We start from the raw sequence: 14,523 nt of genomic DNA, 5'->3' as shown, positions 1-14,523 counted from the left end.
CCAGGGAGGAGATGTCCTATTTTAGGGCAATCAGGAAGGGGGCTACCTATCAGCAACCAGACACTCACTCATATAAACTCTACAAGGCTGGCCCCAGCAACATGTTTTTCTTTGCACAGAGCAACAATAATTAAAATTATTGCTCATCTTAAGTCACGCTTTGTTAAAGAATAATTACTAGAGAACAAATAATTCCACATTTGAAGAAGAAAAGGAAAATATTGCAATTAAAAATTAATTTTAGCACCAATGATTTAAATAAGGAAACAACCTGCTAAATGTACAAAATTCTATTGCATATCTGTGCTGTGTTGAACATCATAGTTTGCTCACTGTATGAGAAGATCTTTAAATGTTGTGGTATGATCATTTCTGTATATCAGATAGTAAGACAGGTAATCATATACAAAAAATAATTTCCACCTATTTATAAACAAAGCAATATATCCACAAATGCATTCAAACCTAGCCGACATGTTTCATCCCAAAAAATGTTTGTAAAATTGTTAGATAATTCCTTAATCTTTTATATTTATGAATGACAAAACTTAGATTTAAGAAATGTAAGGGTATGTTAAATTATTAAAAACTTAAGAAACTGTTCATTAATGGGTATTGTCCCTACCTCTTCCCAAATGCATCCCAACTATACACTTCTATAAGAAATTGGGTTACTGGTTGAAGGGGAATGTGTAACCTTACTGAAGCAGCAATCATAATCCTTGTCAGGGTGAGGCACAAACAGTACCCAGATTAACCTGTGCTCAATTCTTTGGTAGCTTGGCACAGAGCAGTTAGGCTTCACTTAGAGGCAACGTGTGAAGTATTTAGGCAGCACATCAATCAGTAATAAAGTGACAACACAACACAAAAAGAATCCCACGCAAATTAATAAAAATAGAGTGCATTTTTCTAAAAAAACTAGCTCAAAACTCCAACCTATAGAACCAGGGAGATACAAGTTGAAAGATTTCAGTTAAAATAATGCCAAAAAGCACAAAGGCTCAACTGTGGATAGATTGGCGTCCCAGACTGGGACAAAGTAACAAGTTCAGGCCACCTGTGATGGAGTGTGGGCTGGCTATAGGGACCCAGTTAGGCCTGCTGACCAACAGTGCCTTAAATCCTGGTTTGCGGAGTATTGTCAGATACTTGCCAAGGATGTATCACACAGCCGCGGAGATGCATAGGTTCCAAGGAGCTGTGAAGCTGCAACGTGAGAACCTGATTCATCATCAAGGCTGTGGGGTGATGAGGAGTCCTTGTGTTGGGAGAACCTTTGCAGCAGAGGCAATGCAACAGTTCTGCTCTGGATTGCGGCACTCAATAGAGGAGATGCATTGGTTCTTCTGGGTTCACAGATGGGCAGGCAAGGCACCTTCAGGTCTACTCCCAAGGGTCCAGGACTAGGGCTGCACTACTTGGCAGGGTAAGACTCACAGATAGCAGAGGCTAGGTGCTAGGTGCAAGGTTGTTGGAGCCTTCTGTCCCTAGTGCCTAGTCAGGAAGCCAGCATTGAAGTCGCTTTGGGGTCCTGGGTTTAAACAGATGCAGGTTCAGTCATTCTCAGCCAGGTAAGATGGCAGAAGGTCAGCACAGCAGGGTATCAATTCCTTTCAGATTAGCAATCCAGCAGAGTAGCAGACCTTTCAGCAGCACTGTAATCTTTCTTCCTGGCAGACTACCCTCAGGTCTAGAAGTGTACTGAAGAGTTGGTGTCTGTGGTTCAATATTTATACCTGACCCTTCCTTTGAAGTGACAGAAGCTTCTAGAGATGTCCATTTGCAGTCCCCAGTATCTTGCCCTCCTTATCCTGACTCCAGACTAACTACTGGGGTATGCAACCCTGTGTGTTGAGGGAGGACACAGCCAATTCAAGTGCAAGCAGGGCTGTGCATAGCTCCCCCCACCCATCCTGCCAATGATGGCCCATCCAGGCACACCTAAACTCTCTATTGTGTGTGACTGTCTAGGAGGAATACACAAAGCCCAACTGCCAGCCACACGCAGTCATGTGACCCAGAGACAGGTTGCAGATACTAAATGGCTAAGGCAGGAAAATGCTGATGCCCTAAAAGTGCCTTTTCAAAAATTGTCATTTAAAATCCGACTTCACCACAAGAGCGGATTTTTCCTTACTATGCCAAGACACCAAACATGAACTGGGTACCTGCTCACCTTGGGAAATTAGCACTTATTAAATATAATAAGGTAACTCCAATGTTAGCCTATGGGAGCGTTAGTCCTTGCAGTAGTGAAAACCGAATTTCAAAGCTTTTCACTGCTAGGAAATGTCAAACTAAAATGAACATGACCCACTTTTTAAATGCACTGCACCCTGCCATCTGAGCTGTCAAATGCCTATCAGGGGTAGCTTACATGTATAACAAAGGAAGGTTTGGGCCTGGCAGAAGGTTTATTTTGCCAGATCGACTTGGCAGTTTAAAACTGCACACAGGCTGCGAAGACAGACCTAAGACATGCTTAATGAGCTACTTATGTGGGTGGCACAATCAGATCTACAGACCCACTGGTAGCCTTTCATTTATAGGTCCTGGGCACAGCCAGTGCCACTGTACTTGGGACTTACAAGTAACTTAAATATGCCAACTGGGTACCAGTTAAGGAGAGAGCACAAGCACTTTTGCACTGGTTAGCAGTGGCAAAGTGTGCAGAGTCCTGAAGCCAGAAAAACCGGTTCAGAATACAGGAAGGTGAATGCAAAAAGTATGGGGAAGGCCCTGCAGAAAGGGCCAAGCCCAACAACATCTTTATGCAGTACTTTGATTGCGAGTGATTTATGATTCTGGAGGTGCTGATAACCATACATAGTCAATGTCAGATTGTTTTAATGCTTTGATCTAACCCTTTATTCTTTAATGTAAGTATTGTGAAGAATTTCAGGGTTATGCGAGGCTATGCAAGTGAAAGATTCAAACATATCCAATACAATGTATTGCTCTTCTAGGCTTCTAATTACTGTAATAAATGGAATACTAACACCTTTAAAGCGAAATAATACTTTGTTCAGCCCTTTCAGGCATGCCCTTGCATCCTTTGTGATAACTTCTCATCTAGCATGTCCTAGTACAGACCACTTTTAGGCTTAATTTTGGCACAGTGACCACTAATGTAACTAAGGTCCCAAATTTAAGCAAATGTGTCTGAACAAAAAAACTCTTCATTATGCCAGCCAATCACCACCTTTGGTGTGAGATGGTTCACAAACCCCCACAAACTATTTACTCTTAACTTCTAAAGTAACATATAAGTATACATTGTACTTACAATTTTGAAATAAATGTACTTAAGAGACTTGCAGTAAAGTTGAAAAATCACCAAAAAGACTGTGGCCTACCAGCACATTTGAAATTAGATGCTGTTGTGTTCAGATCCTTATGCTCTGCACTATGCAAACAAATTGGAAGTTTAAGATGAAATCTACACCTGTCCTAAAGAGAGCTATCATACCTTTAACTTGTGAACCACTTGTCTAAGATGTCTGAACCTTTTTCGGGGGATGGGAGACATGTTATACAACACAACAAAACACAGCAACCATAATTAAGGAGGAGCTACCACCGCTGTAATTTGTATATATTTCTTGCTTAAGTACTGCAAAACGTTCAGGATTCCGACAAACACATTTTTGGGACAGGTTTATGCAGACTTTTAAAATGATGCAAAGGGTATGAAAAAATGCTAAACTTACCCAAAGAGGATCTACTAATCCACTGTAATTTATAGCCATTTCCCCTAAATATTTAGCAAATGCGTAAACATGAAAATACAAAAACATTTTTACAATTGATCCTTAGATCCACAATACTGTCATTGGTGAGGCTTTTAGTACAATCTCTTTTTTATTTCATATGCCTAAAATTAATTCTCAACTAACTTTAGCAGACAAAGCGAGTCTTCAGCTTAAGCATGATACAGCAATACCAGTTATACTAAGGTTGGCACATCTGGACATTATTGTATCCTCACATTCTACAATAGACGATTAACATGCAGAATTGCTCACTTATTTATATCATTTCTGAAGGGCAGTTGAAAAGCTGGCATTTTCATAATAACTATTAGACATAGCGTTTATGTATACAAAGCTTTCTTAAAGTACTGTGAAGCTTGGCAAAGACATCTAAAATAAAAGGAGGAAATTCTAAAAAACACTTTTCAGCGCCAATTTATTTCTGTACATCCATAATTAGACCGCCCATTGCTTTCTAACTCTTCATCCACCTCCTAAGCACAGCAAGAAGTGGTTTTGCACGAACAAACTTGTCTGGGCTGTTTTAATTTGAATCCTCATATGCTCACAAAACTGTCACTGAAACAAGTGTTATCACGACAGCATTTAATGATTCATGGGGGCGAACTGAGTGCTGGGATGTGAGGCACTGTGCTCTTTTTGTTTGAAAATGCGTCCTTGAGCTAATGAAATGACGAGCTCTGGCTGATTGTCCCTGCACCAAGTGAGTGGTACAGAGACCTAAGAAGACTTTAGGCAGCTTTTCCAGCACCCCTAAAAGAATGTGTTGTTCTCTACTGAAGGAGGATTACTATGCTGAAACACGTCTAGAGATACACAACACTGGCTGCACCAACAAGGATGAAAAACTAAAGACTCCCTGAAGTAACTGTTACCATGTACTGCATTTACCATGATACATTGGGGCAAGCTGAGTGCTGGTATGTGAGTCAGTGTGTGCCCACCCTTTTTTTGTTTGAAAAGGCTACCTTGAGCTAATGAGCTGATGTTTATGTTTAGGGTATTTATAGAGCACATGGCTGCCCAAGGGCTTCCCAGCACCAGCAAAGCAAACCAATACTGAGGCTAAGAGAGGTTAATGGTACAAAGATTCAGCTTACACAAATCTACACTCCCTTGGCATTGAATTCCATAGCTTGTGTGCCAGGTGTGTAAAAGATCTGCCGCCCCATCCGGCTCTTTTGGTTCTGGTTGTTTTTAATAACTGTTCGGTGCCAGAACGAAGGCTTCTATTCGGGGCATATAGGTGTACCAGGTCTCTGATTTTGCAGGGGCCCTTGGTGTGTATGGCCTTGTGTGTTAGGCAGAGTGTCTTGGATTTAACTCTCACCTCAATCGGCAACCAGTGTAGTGTTTTTAAGTGCTTCCCCACGGCCGATGCGTGCAGGGATCACTAGTGTAAATCAGGCAACACCATGGGGTCTCCATAGATTGTAATTAAGGGTAAATAGACCATTGTTTATAATCAATTAAACAAACCGCATTTGTATAGCGCAGCACTGTTATCCCTATGGACATCTGATTGCTGAGGGTGCTGTGTCTCCGTCGAAAAGCCAGGTCTTGAGTTTCTTTTCAAAGTTCACCAGTGAGGGTGCTGTTTCGAGGTGGAGGGGCAGGACATTCCAGGTCTTGGCTGTGATGAAGGAGAAGGAGTGCCCCCCGCTGCGATGGATGCGGTGATGTGTGCGAAGGTGAGAGAGGCAGAGCACAGGTTTCTTGTGGGCATTTGGAAGTTCATTCGGTGGTTGATGTATGATAGTGCTTGATCAGGGAGAGCTCTGTATGCGTACGTGAGGATCTTGAACTGGCATCTCTTCTGAAAGGGACGCCATTGGAGGTTTCTGAGGTGAGGGGTGATGTGAGTCCATTTGGGGAGGTCCAGGATGAGTTGGGCTGTGGTGTTCTGTATGGTCTGTTGTCTTTTGAGGAGCTGGGTTGAGATTCCAACATAGGGAGCATTGCCAAATTCAAGGCAGCTGGTGACAAGAGCTTATGTGATGGTCTTCCTGTTGTTGACGGGGATCCATCTGAAGAGTCTGCAGAGCATGTGGAGGGTTCAGAAGCAGGAGGAAGCGACTGCATTGACTTGTTATTTTATGGTAAGTTGGCTGTCGAGGATGATGCAGAGGTTACTTTGTTGGTCTGTTGGTGTGGGCGTTGATCCGAGTTCTGCTGACCAGCAGCTGTGGTCCCCAACGGAGGTGTTTCTTTAGAAGAACAGTACTTCTGTTTTGTCGGAGTTGAGTTTGAGGCAGCTGTCTCTCATCCATTTTGCCACGATGGCCATGGCATTGCAGAAGTTGTTTTTGGAGTTTGAGGGGTCCTCGGCGAGTGAGAGGATTAGTTGCGTGTCATCAGTGTAGGAGATTATGATGAGTCCATGGGATCTGAAGACATCTGCAGGGGGTTCATGTAGATGTTGAACAGGGTGGGGCTGAGGGATGATCCTTGGGGTGTGCCGCAAATGATTTTTTTTGGGTGGGGAGGTGAAGGGAGGCAGTTGGATTCTCTGAGTGCGTCTTGAATGGAAAGAGACAATCCACTTGAGGGCGTTCTGCTGTATGCCGATGTTGTGGAGTTTTTCGATGAGGGTGTTGTGGGATACAGTGTTGAACACAGAAGAGAGGTTGAGGAGGATTAGGCCACACTTTCTCTGCAATCGAGGAGAGTTCTGATGTCTTCTGTGGCAGCGATCAGCACGGTCTCAGTGCTGTCGTTGTCATGTAATCCTAATTGTGAGGTGTCAAGTAGGTGGTTTTGATTCAGGTGTTCGTGAGCTGCTGGTGGATGGCTTTGCTGAGTACTTTTGCTGAGTAGGGGAGCAGAGAGATTGGTTGGTAATTTTTGAGGTTGCTGTGGTTGGCAGAGGGCTTCTTTAGGAGGGTTCTGATCCCTGCTTGCTTCCTTTTGTCTGGGAAGGTTGCTGTGCAGATGGAGGTGGTGAGGATGCTGGTGATTTCCAGACTGAGCGGTTGGCTCCTAGGTTGAAGAGATGGTGGGGGCAGGGATCGTTGGATGCCCCAGAGTGGATGGACAACATGACGGCTGTTGTGGTCTCGGTGGTGAACAGAGACTGGGTCGTTCGGCTGGTGTTCCCTGGTTGGTCAAGGTTGTCGAGGCTGAGAGTGGGGAGTTTGGTGTTGAAATTGTTGTAGTCGGTGGTACTCTTGCTGTGGAAGTAATCTGAGAAAATGTTGCAGATTTCTTGGGAGGGGTGGATGGTGTTCTCTGTGGATGTCAAGTTGGAGTATTCTTTCACAATTTCCTTCATGTGGTTGGCTGTGCTGTTGATGGGGGCAGTGATGGCTGCTCTCTTGGCTTCCTTTATGTGCAGGTGGTAGTTGCTGATGGCTGCTTTGTGAGCTTTTCTGTCCAAAAGGTCCTTGGTGGCGAGTTGGTAGCAGTTGAGTTTGGTGATCTGAGCTCCGGGGTGTACCAGCTGGCCTGTTTCAAGGTTTTGCTGGTTTTCGCTGGTTTAAGTGGGTCGACTATGTTGCTGCATTTGTTGATCCGGGTGGAGAAGTCCTGGACACCCTGGTCAAGTTCTGCTGCAGTTTCGGGTTGTGTGGTGCAGAGGGCTTGTGTGCATGGGGTCTCAGTTGCCTTACACCTTCTGTTGTGTGGGTGCTGCAGTGCTTGGAGGTGGGTTGCTGGTTGTCGAGATGGTTAAGTGAACGATATCATGGTTGGTCCAGGTGTGTTCTGTGATGTCAGTGAATTTTATTCTGTAGCTGGAGGTAAAGATAGCGTTGAGTGTGTGTGTGACTTTGTGCTTGGTTTCAGTGACCAGTTGGGTGAGGCCGATGCTGTTGCGGTTGTTGAGGAGGACAGAAGATTTGGGGTTGTTGGGGTCATTAATGTGGAAATTGAGGTCACCGAGCTGGATGTAGTGGAGGAAATGGATAGTAAGTGGGGTGATGAGGTTAGAGATGGCGTCGCAGAAGGCGCATGGGGTCCCGGTGATCTGTAGAAGAGGGTGCCTCTTATCGTGGTCTTAGCATTGGTCTGTAGTTAGAAGTTGAGGTGTTCCATAAGAGGGGTTGGATCTTCGTTGGTGGGGGTGCATCAGATGGTTTCATTAAAGATGATGGTGATGCCCCACCGTATTTGTTGGTGTTGTCTTCGTGTATCATCTTGTAGCCTTCAGGAGTGGCTGTGGCGATGTTGAGGTTTGAGGAGAGGTTGAGCTTCATTTCGGTAACGAAGGCAGTGTCCGTGAAGAGGGTGGTGATGGTGTCCCAGGTTTCCATGGTGTGTTTGCAGAGGGAGCAGATGTTGATCAGAAAGCATTGGAGTGGTTCCAGGCTGTTCATGCTCATCTGAGTGGTAGTGGTGTGGGATTCATCTGGGCTGTGTCACAGGAGAAGCGGAGGTGTCGGCAGGTGTAGGTTCCTTTGGTAGATTGTGGTGAGGAAGTGATGCAGCAGGTGTTTCAGTGTCCGGGGATCATGTCCAGGAGCTCCTTGGTAGTGTATTGGTGGGTGGCAGGGAGGACAGGAGTCCTGGTGCTTGGCATGGCCAGGCACGGATGGGTGCAAATGTACTTGCCTTTGGTGTGCCTGGAGTGCGGTCGTGCAGTGGTCTCTATAAGTAGCTCTGGGAGGTGGGAGGTGCTCTCATGGAGGCGGGAGGGCAAGGAGCGAGAACAGCAAAGGGGTGGGGAAAAAAGGTAGGCACGGAACCAAGCAAAATGAAACCAAATAAACCCAGTGAAACAAGATTAAACCAAGTAAAACAAAAATAAACCTAGTAAAATTAAACCCACTAAGCAGGGATTTAATTAAATAAATTAAATGTCCACAGGAGAAAGAGCCTGAAGCCAAACCAATATGATAGTGATCAATGTAAATATAATTCCTACATATTGTAGTATATTTATTTCACAGTGTGCCCATATATAATTAAAGGTGCTGTCCTATCATGCAAGGGTCTTCTAACTCATAGATGCTAATGTGTTATTACAACATATGTAGACTATCAATACTAAAAGAAAGCAAGAAAAGGGGGCACCTTAAAGATCCTCATTTGGGCAACTGAGGAAGATAAACATCAAACCAAACTTTCTACTGTGCAACCCAAATTCAAATCAGTTATGAGGAATTCGCACAATGGTGTTGTACAGGCATATGTTTATACAGGTTTTGTCGAACTCCATAACATCTTTTCAATGACAAAATGAGTGTTGGCTAGATGCTGTTGTGCACCACTTGCAATTTGGGAGTCAATCAGACAGGATACAATCAAACAGGATTTATATAGCGCGGCTACTCACCCACGAGGATTTCTAAGCACTGAGAGCCTTGCTGCAAAGTGAGGGTTCAGTTGAACAGCCAAGTCTTGAGTCCTTTCCTGAATTCCAGCAGAGTGGATGAGGTCCAGTGCTGGTGTCTGGAGGGTTGGTGGAAGTTCATGCGGTGGTTGATGTATGCTGGTCCTTGAATATGAAGGGCTTTGTAGGTGTGAATCAGCACCTTGAATTAGCATCTCTTCTGAATGGGGAGCCAGTGGAGCTTCTTGAGGTGGGGGTGATGCGGTCTATTTGGGGAGGTTGAGATGAGGCTGGCTGCTGAATTCTGTATGGTCTGCAGTCTCTTCAGTTGGCGTGTGGTGATTGATTCCTACATAGAGTGCGTTTCCGGAGTCTGGTTACTAGGGCTTGAGTGACGGTTCATATGTTGTTGACAGGGAGCCATTTGAAGGTCTTACGGAGCATCTGAAGAGTGAGGAAACAGGCAAAAGAGACTGTGTTGGTGTGGCTTTTCATGATGAGCTTGCTGTTCAGAATAATGCCAGGGTTGCAAGCATGATCTGTCGGAGTGGGTGAGAGTCCTATTTCAGAAGGCCACCAGGAGTCAATCCACAGGGATGCGTTGTTCCTGAAGAGCAGCTCTTCTGTTTTGTCTGTGTTGAGTTTTAAGCAGTTTTCTTTCATCCAGTTGGCAATGCTTGTGATGCACCTGTGGAAGTTAGCCATTGTGGTGGAGGGGTCTTCTAATAGCAAGAGGATGACCTGGGTGATGTCTGCATTGGGTATGATCTTTAGTCCATGAGTTCTGATGATGTTGTCCTAGGGGGTCATGTAGGTGTTGAGCAGTGTAGGGCTGAGGGACAAGCCTAGAGAAATGCTGCAGAATATGTTCTTGTGTTAGAAGTTGAAATATTATAGGCAAAATCTTTGGATTATTCCGGTGAGAAAGGAGGCAATCCATTTGAGGATGTCTACTTGGATTCCAATGTGGTAAAGCCTCTTGATAGGGGTGTGGTGGGATACAGTGTTGATCGCGGCTGAGAGGACGAGGAGGTTCAGGGCTGCTGTTTCTCCCTGGTTAAGGAGGGTTCTGATGTCATCGGTCATCGCGATCAGGGCGGTTTTAGCGCCCAAACTATCCCATAACTTTTGTATGGTCTTGAAAAAAATGTGTGAAAGCACTCCCTCAAACCCCAGTGAATGTATATTTAAAAAAACGCCTGTGAGTAGAGCCGGCTGTTGTATTTAGGCCCTCATTAAACACCATTCTAAATGCTATGTATGTCTTATTATGGTACCTTCTTTCATTACTTGCCTCACATTTGACACAACTTTTTACTTTGTCAATTGAATTTCACACAAGCTGCACTTCATATGTTCACTGCATAAGGAGTCAAGATGATGATAAACCAGCATTTAATGGAATTAGAAAAAGGCCTACATGGATTGCGTTGAAAATATGCCTTAAAGCTGATACTACAGGCAATAGTTGAAAATGAACTGTGATGTCATTTTCATGTAGGTATTCGCATAAGCCCTACTCAGCACTAGCTTTCTTTATCCTGCCACCATAATGAGGCACAACTATAGGCTGCTGCTATATCAGTACACCTGATGTGTGGATACATGGACGCTCACAGACAGGACCAGACTGGGACTCAAAAGCAGCTCTGGCACAATTTTCACACCAGCCTCTGCTCTCTTCCTATCTCTTTCTTCCCTGTATCCTGTATCTTAGTTTCTTTCCAATCTTTCTCTTTCCAGGGGTGACACCCCCCCCCCCGCCAGCACCCTCCAAAACATGAAAAACAAGCAATAATAAAACAGTTTCAAAACCTGTTTTTAATCGTTTTATTTTCCTTGTGCTGAGTCTTGGAAGGGGTGGGGTCACAGTGACGACAGGCACTGAAGGAACTTGTATATGCACTCTCTTCAATGCACATGAGGGTTTGGCCAGCCGTCTGAGGCCGGCCAAACCATCATGCGCAGTAAACGTTCTCTCCAACCAGCAACGGTGCAGGGTTGGAGAGAGCAGGCACAGACTCCCATCTGTCCTGGAGTGTAAATCGAGAGTGCTCAGGCCAATCCGGAAGCTGCTCTCATGCATGAGAGCAGCTTCAGGATTGGCCGCAGGGCAGGCTGGGAGCGTGTGCCTTCGGAAGAGGAACGGAGCAGACAAGCGCAACGTGATTGTGGAGGGAAGCAGGTAAGATCTTTTATTTTTTACATTTATCCTACTCATCCCTCTTCCCCTCCCCCTGACCCCGCCACGCCTCTTCGAACCAACACGAGTAGTGACTGTCTCTTTCACAATCGCTAGCTCCCTATCTTTTTTTCGCTTTTTGGGGCATATTATCAAGGGGGGTTATCTCCGCTTTTTTTGCTTTAAAAGCCAAGAAAGCGGAGATACAATTATCTCCCTATTACCTAGCTGTCGCTAACACCAGTTAGCGACAGCTAGTAGGAAATAGCGACCATCTTGGGCCCCACTTTGCATGTCAGTGATATTTATCGCTAATGACATGCAAAGTGGGCGTGGCAAGATGTTAGCGACTGGAAACAGTCGCTAACATCGCTATCTCCTGTTACCAACTTTTGGAGATATTCGCGCTGGGCGCGAATATCTCCAAAAGCTAACACCTGCCCTGAGCAGTTCTTAGCCATGTTATCCAATGGGAGGTGGATAACATGGCTAAGAGCATTAGCTCGGTAATGCATGAATATCGCTGACTTTTCAGCGATATTCATGCATTGCGGCCGATTTTTATCGCATTTGCGATAAACTTTGGTAATACCAAGGTTTATCTGCGATAAAAATCGCCGCAGCTCAGCGGTAAATTTTTGTCTCTAACCAAGCAATAGCGATAATTATCGCTATTGCTTGGTAATATGCCCCTTTGCTTTTTGGCTGCTGTATCTGATGTTATAACCCCCAGATAGCTGGAGACAGAGCTATAACGGTCGTCCATCAAAATTCGTCCTCCAATGTCTGTAGACCCTGCAGGACAATGGCCGATGGAATAAAAGACCAATCTGCTTCTGCTCGCAGACTTCTTGTGGCAGGAGAATATTCTTTGCCGAGCTCTTTAATGAACACTAGCATGAGGTGTAGTGCTACACTCCAGAACATTTTCAGAACCTTGTCTGTAAATATAGTACTGGATGAAACGAGAGAAAGCAGTAAGGAAATGCGGACATATTTTTCATTGAGTCCTAACCCCAAAAAAATGTTCCTAGAATTCTTTCGTGGATAATGCAAGTATTAATATAATAAATAGGCCTACTGCATGATTTAGTGGATGTTAAAGGAGGAAGTCACTATAACGAGCATGGGAAAAGAAAATGCTATTGATATTAATTTCCACATTCCAGTTTGTAGAGAAGTGCACGAGTTGTCTCTGTCTTTCAACATTATATGAGTGAACCAATTTAGAAATAGTTCATGTAAATCAATAGTGTCAAAGTAGGAGGGTCGGATCCATGCCCTATTTTGAGGATTCCCATATAAGATAAACTAACGTGGTTCCACATTTACATGTTAATAGTTATCCTGAAAATCTCCTAAAAATCCGATCCTGCTTAAACTCAATTGGACAACTCTGATTTACATTAACCTCTCATTACTGGGCCAGTGAGGGTTTTTGCGACTTTCAGAGTGAGTGGAGACAAATATAGGGACATACTAAAGGTACATATTTTGAATGTAGAACAATATTTCCTAAATATTGAGAAAACACTATAAATCTCTGTTGATGGATCCTCTCTGATGCATGTTTCTTTTTGTTCTCCAGAGTCAACCTGGGTCTTAGAAGAACAGCTAGCCATCCTGAACTCCAGATTTAACAAGCGCGTGCTCATCGACATGTTTGTGTGGAACGACGACCGAGACTCCAGCAGGCACATCATCTATGTAAGGAGCGCTGCAGAACTGGGATTCTGTGTCGGCTGGGAAGGGCAGTCCTACCTCCTCTCACTATTTAAGATCTCATTACAGTTTTATGTATATGTACATTTAAAGATATTTAAGAATGTTGGAAAGGGCAGCTCCACCTTCTCTCACTATTTTAGGCCTAATTACAGATTTATTTTCATTTTGATTTCCATTACATGGATTACATTATTTATTTATTTTCTTATTATTATTTCTCAAATTATTTATTTATTACATTATTTGTATTTACCGGGAGATTTACTTGGCAGGTGTGAGCTTGGGGACCTAGGGGGTGGATATATCGATTCTAGCTAGCATCTCCCCATTAAAATCAATCAAGTTATTACAAGCATTTGCCTCCGGAATGGGAAATAGCCACGCGAACTTGGAGCTACTGGGTGCTTTTCCTATGGTTATCTGTGAATCCATGGGCAATTCCGCTGACATTTATCACTTGTTACAAGCAGTAGGTAAATGACAGCCGATTTGCCACTTTGGGTTTTTGGCATGGGGTTGATAGAATGTGCAACATGTATGGAATTTTGTTAGAAATGGGGTCTCTAGTTGTCAGTGGTTTGCACCCCGTCCAAGTGGGAACTCACACTCGAGTCAGGGTAAGTGTAGTGCACACAAATTTTACCTGTGCCCACCCTAGGGTAGATTGGCATAGATCAGTCAGACCAAACAAAAGAAACAATGTACATAGGCTTTGTGCACACACACACAATAACACAATGAGACCACAAAAATGTTCCACATCAGTTTCGAAAAATAGCCAATATTTCTCTTAGTAAAACGAGACCAGAACAATATAAATACAACATACAAAAATCAAGATATGAACCCTTTAATATTAAATGCAGTTATAGCGTTTAGAAAACAATAGCTCCAACTGGGGCTATTTGGTTGCGATTCACCAAGACGAATCCGCAAGTTCAGTTCGACTGCAGTGGAATACGGGCTAGCTACAAGGGTCGCATGGACCCCAGTACAGTACCTTGGATGCATCACAATGTCAAAGACGGTGCAATGTGCAGGGGAGGTGTCACCAGGCAGGTGATGCATCGGTTCCTTACTGTTTGCAGGTCACTGGCAGGTTGGTGCTCGGGTTACGATGCGTTGCACAAAGGAGGTGAGGCATCACTGTAGCAAAGTGATGTGTCAATTCCTGGAGTCGGTGCAGGTTAGTTGAGCCACTAACACCCAGGGATGATGTTGGGTGCAGGGGAGGTGATTCGTCAGTTGCAGCTGCGAGACCTCGGGTACTGAAGGCAACGCAGTGTTGATTATGTGTTGATTTCACAGCATGGTGCATCGATTCCATGGCATCGTTGTCAAACCACCAGGCCACAGGTGCTGCATCAGAGCGGTGCGTCATGGACTTCGGTGAAGTGGTGCTCTAGACTCATGTAGTGGCGGTACTTGAGAGGCGCTGATGCACCATAAGGGCTTGCATTGTAAACCGCAGTCGCTACGTTGTGCACTCCGCGAGCAGGGACCACGGTTTTGGTACAGGCAGCAGCGATGCATTGATTTCACAGGAATGCACTGGCTCCAAAATGACGCTT

The 14,523-nt window shown here is 44.4% G+C and overlaps 1 protein-coding gene across 2 annotated transcripts in view; it reads left to right on the top strand.

The window, feature by feature from the left end:
• MMEL1 (membrane metalloendopeptidase like 1) overlaps positions 1 to 14,523 on the top strand; it is a 963,690-nt gene that overhangs the window by 691,763 nt on the left and 257,404 nt on the right. For both annotated transcript variants that reach the window (XM_078640928.1, XM_078640929.1), the window contains exon 7: positions 12,816 to 12,934. In XM_078640928.1, the coding sequence (XP_078497054.1) occupies positions 12,816 to 12,934 (119 nt within the window). The remainder of the gene's footprint in view (positions 1 to 12,815; positions 12,935 to 14,523) is intronic.

This window comes from Lissotriton helveticus, chromosome 5_1 (assembly GCF_964261635.1).
Source record: "Lissotriton helveticus chromosome 5_1, aLisHel1.1, whole genome shotgun sequence".
Taxonomy (NCBI): Eukaryota; Metazoa; Chordata; class Amphibia; order Caudata; family Salamandridae; genus Lissotriton; species Lissotriton helveticus.
This window is presented reverse-complemented; position numbering and strand designations above follow the sequence as displayed.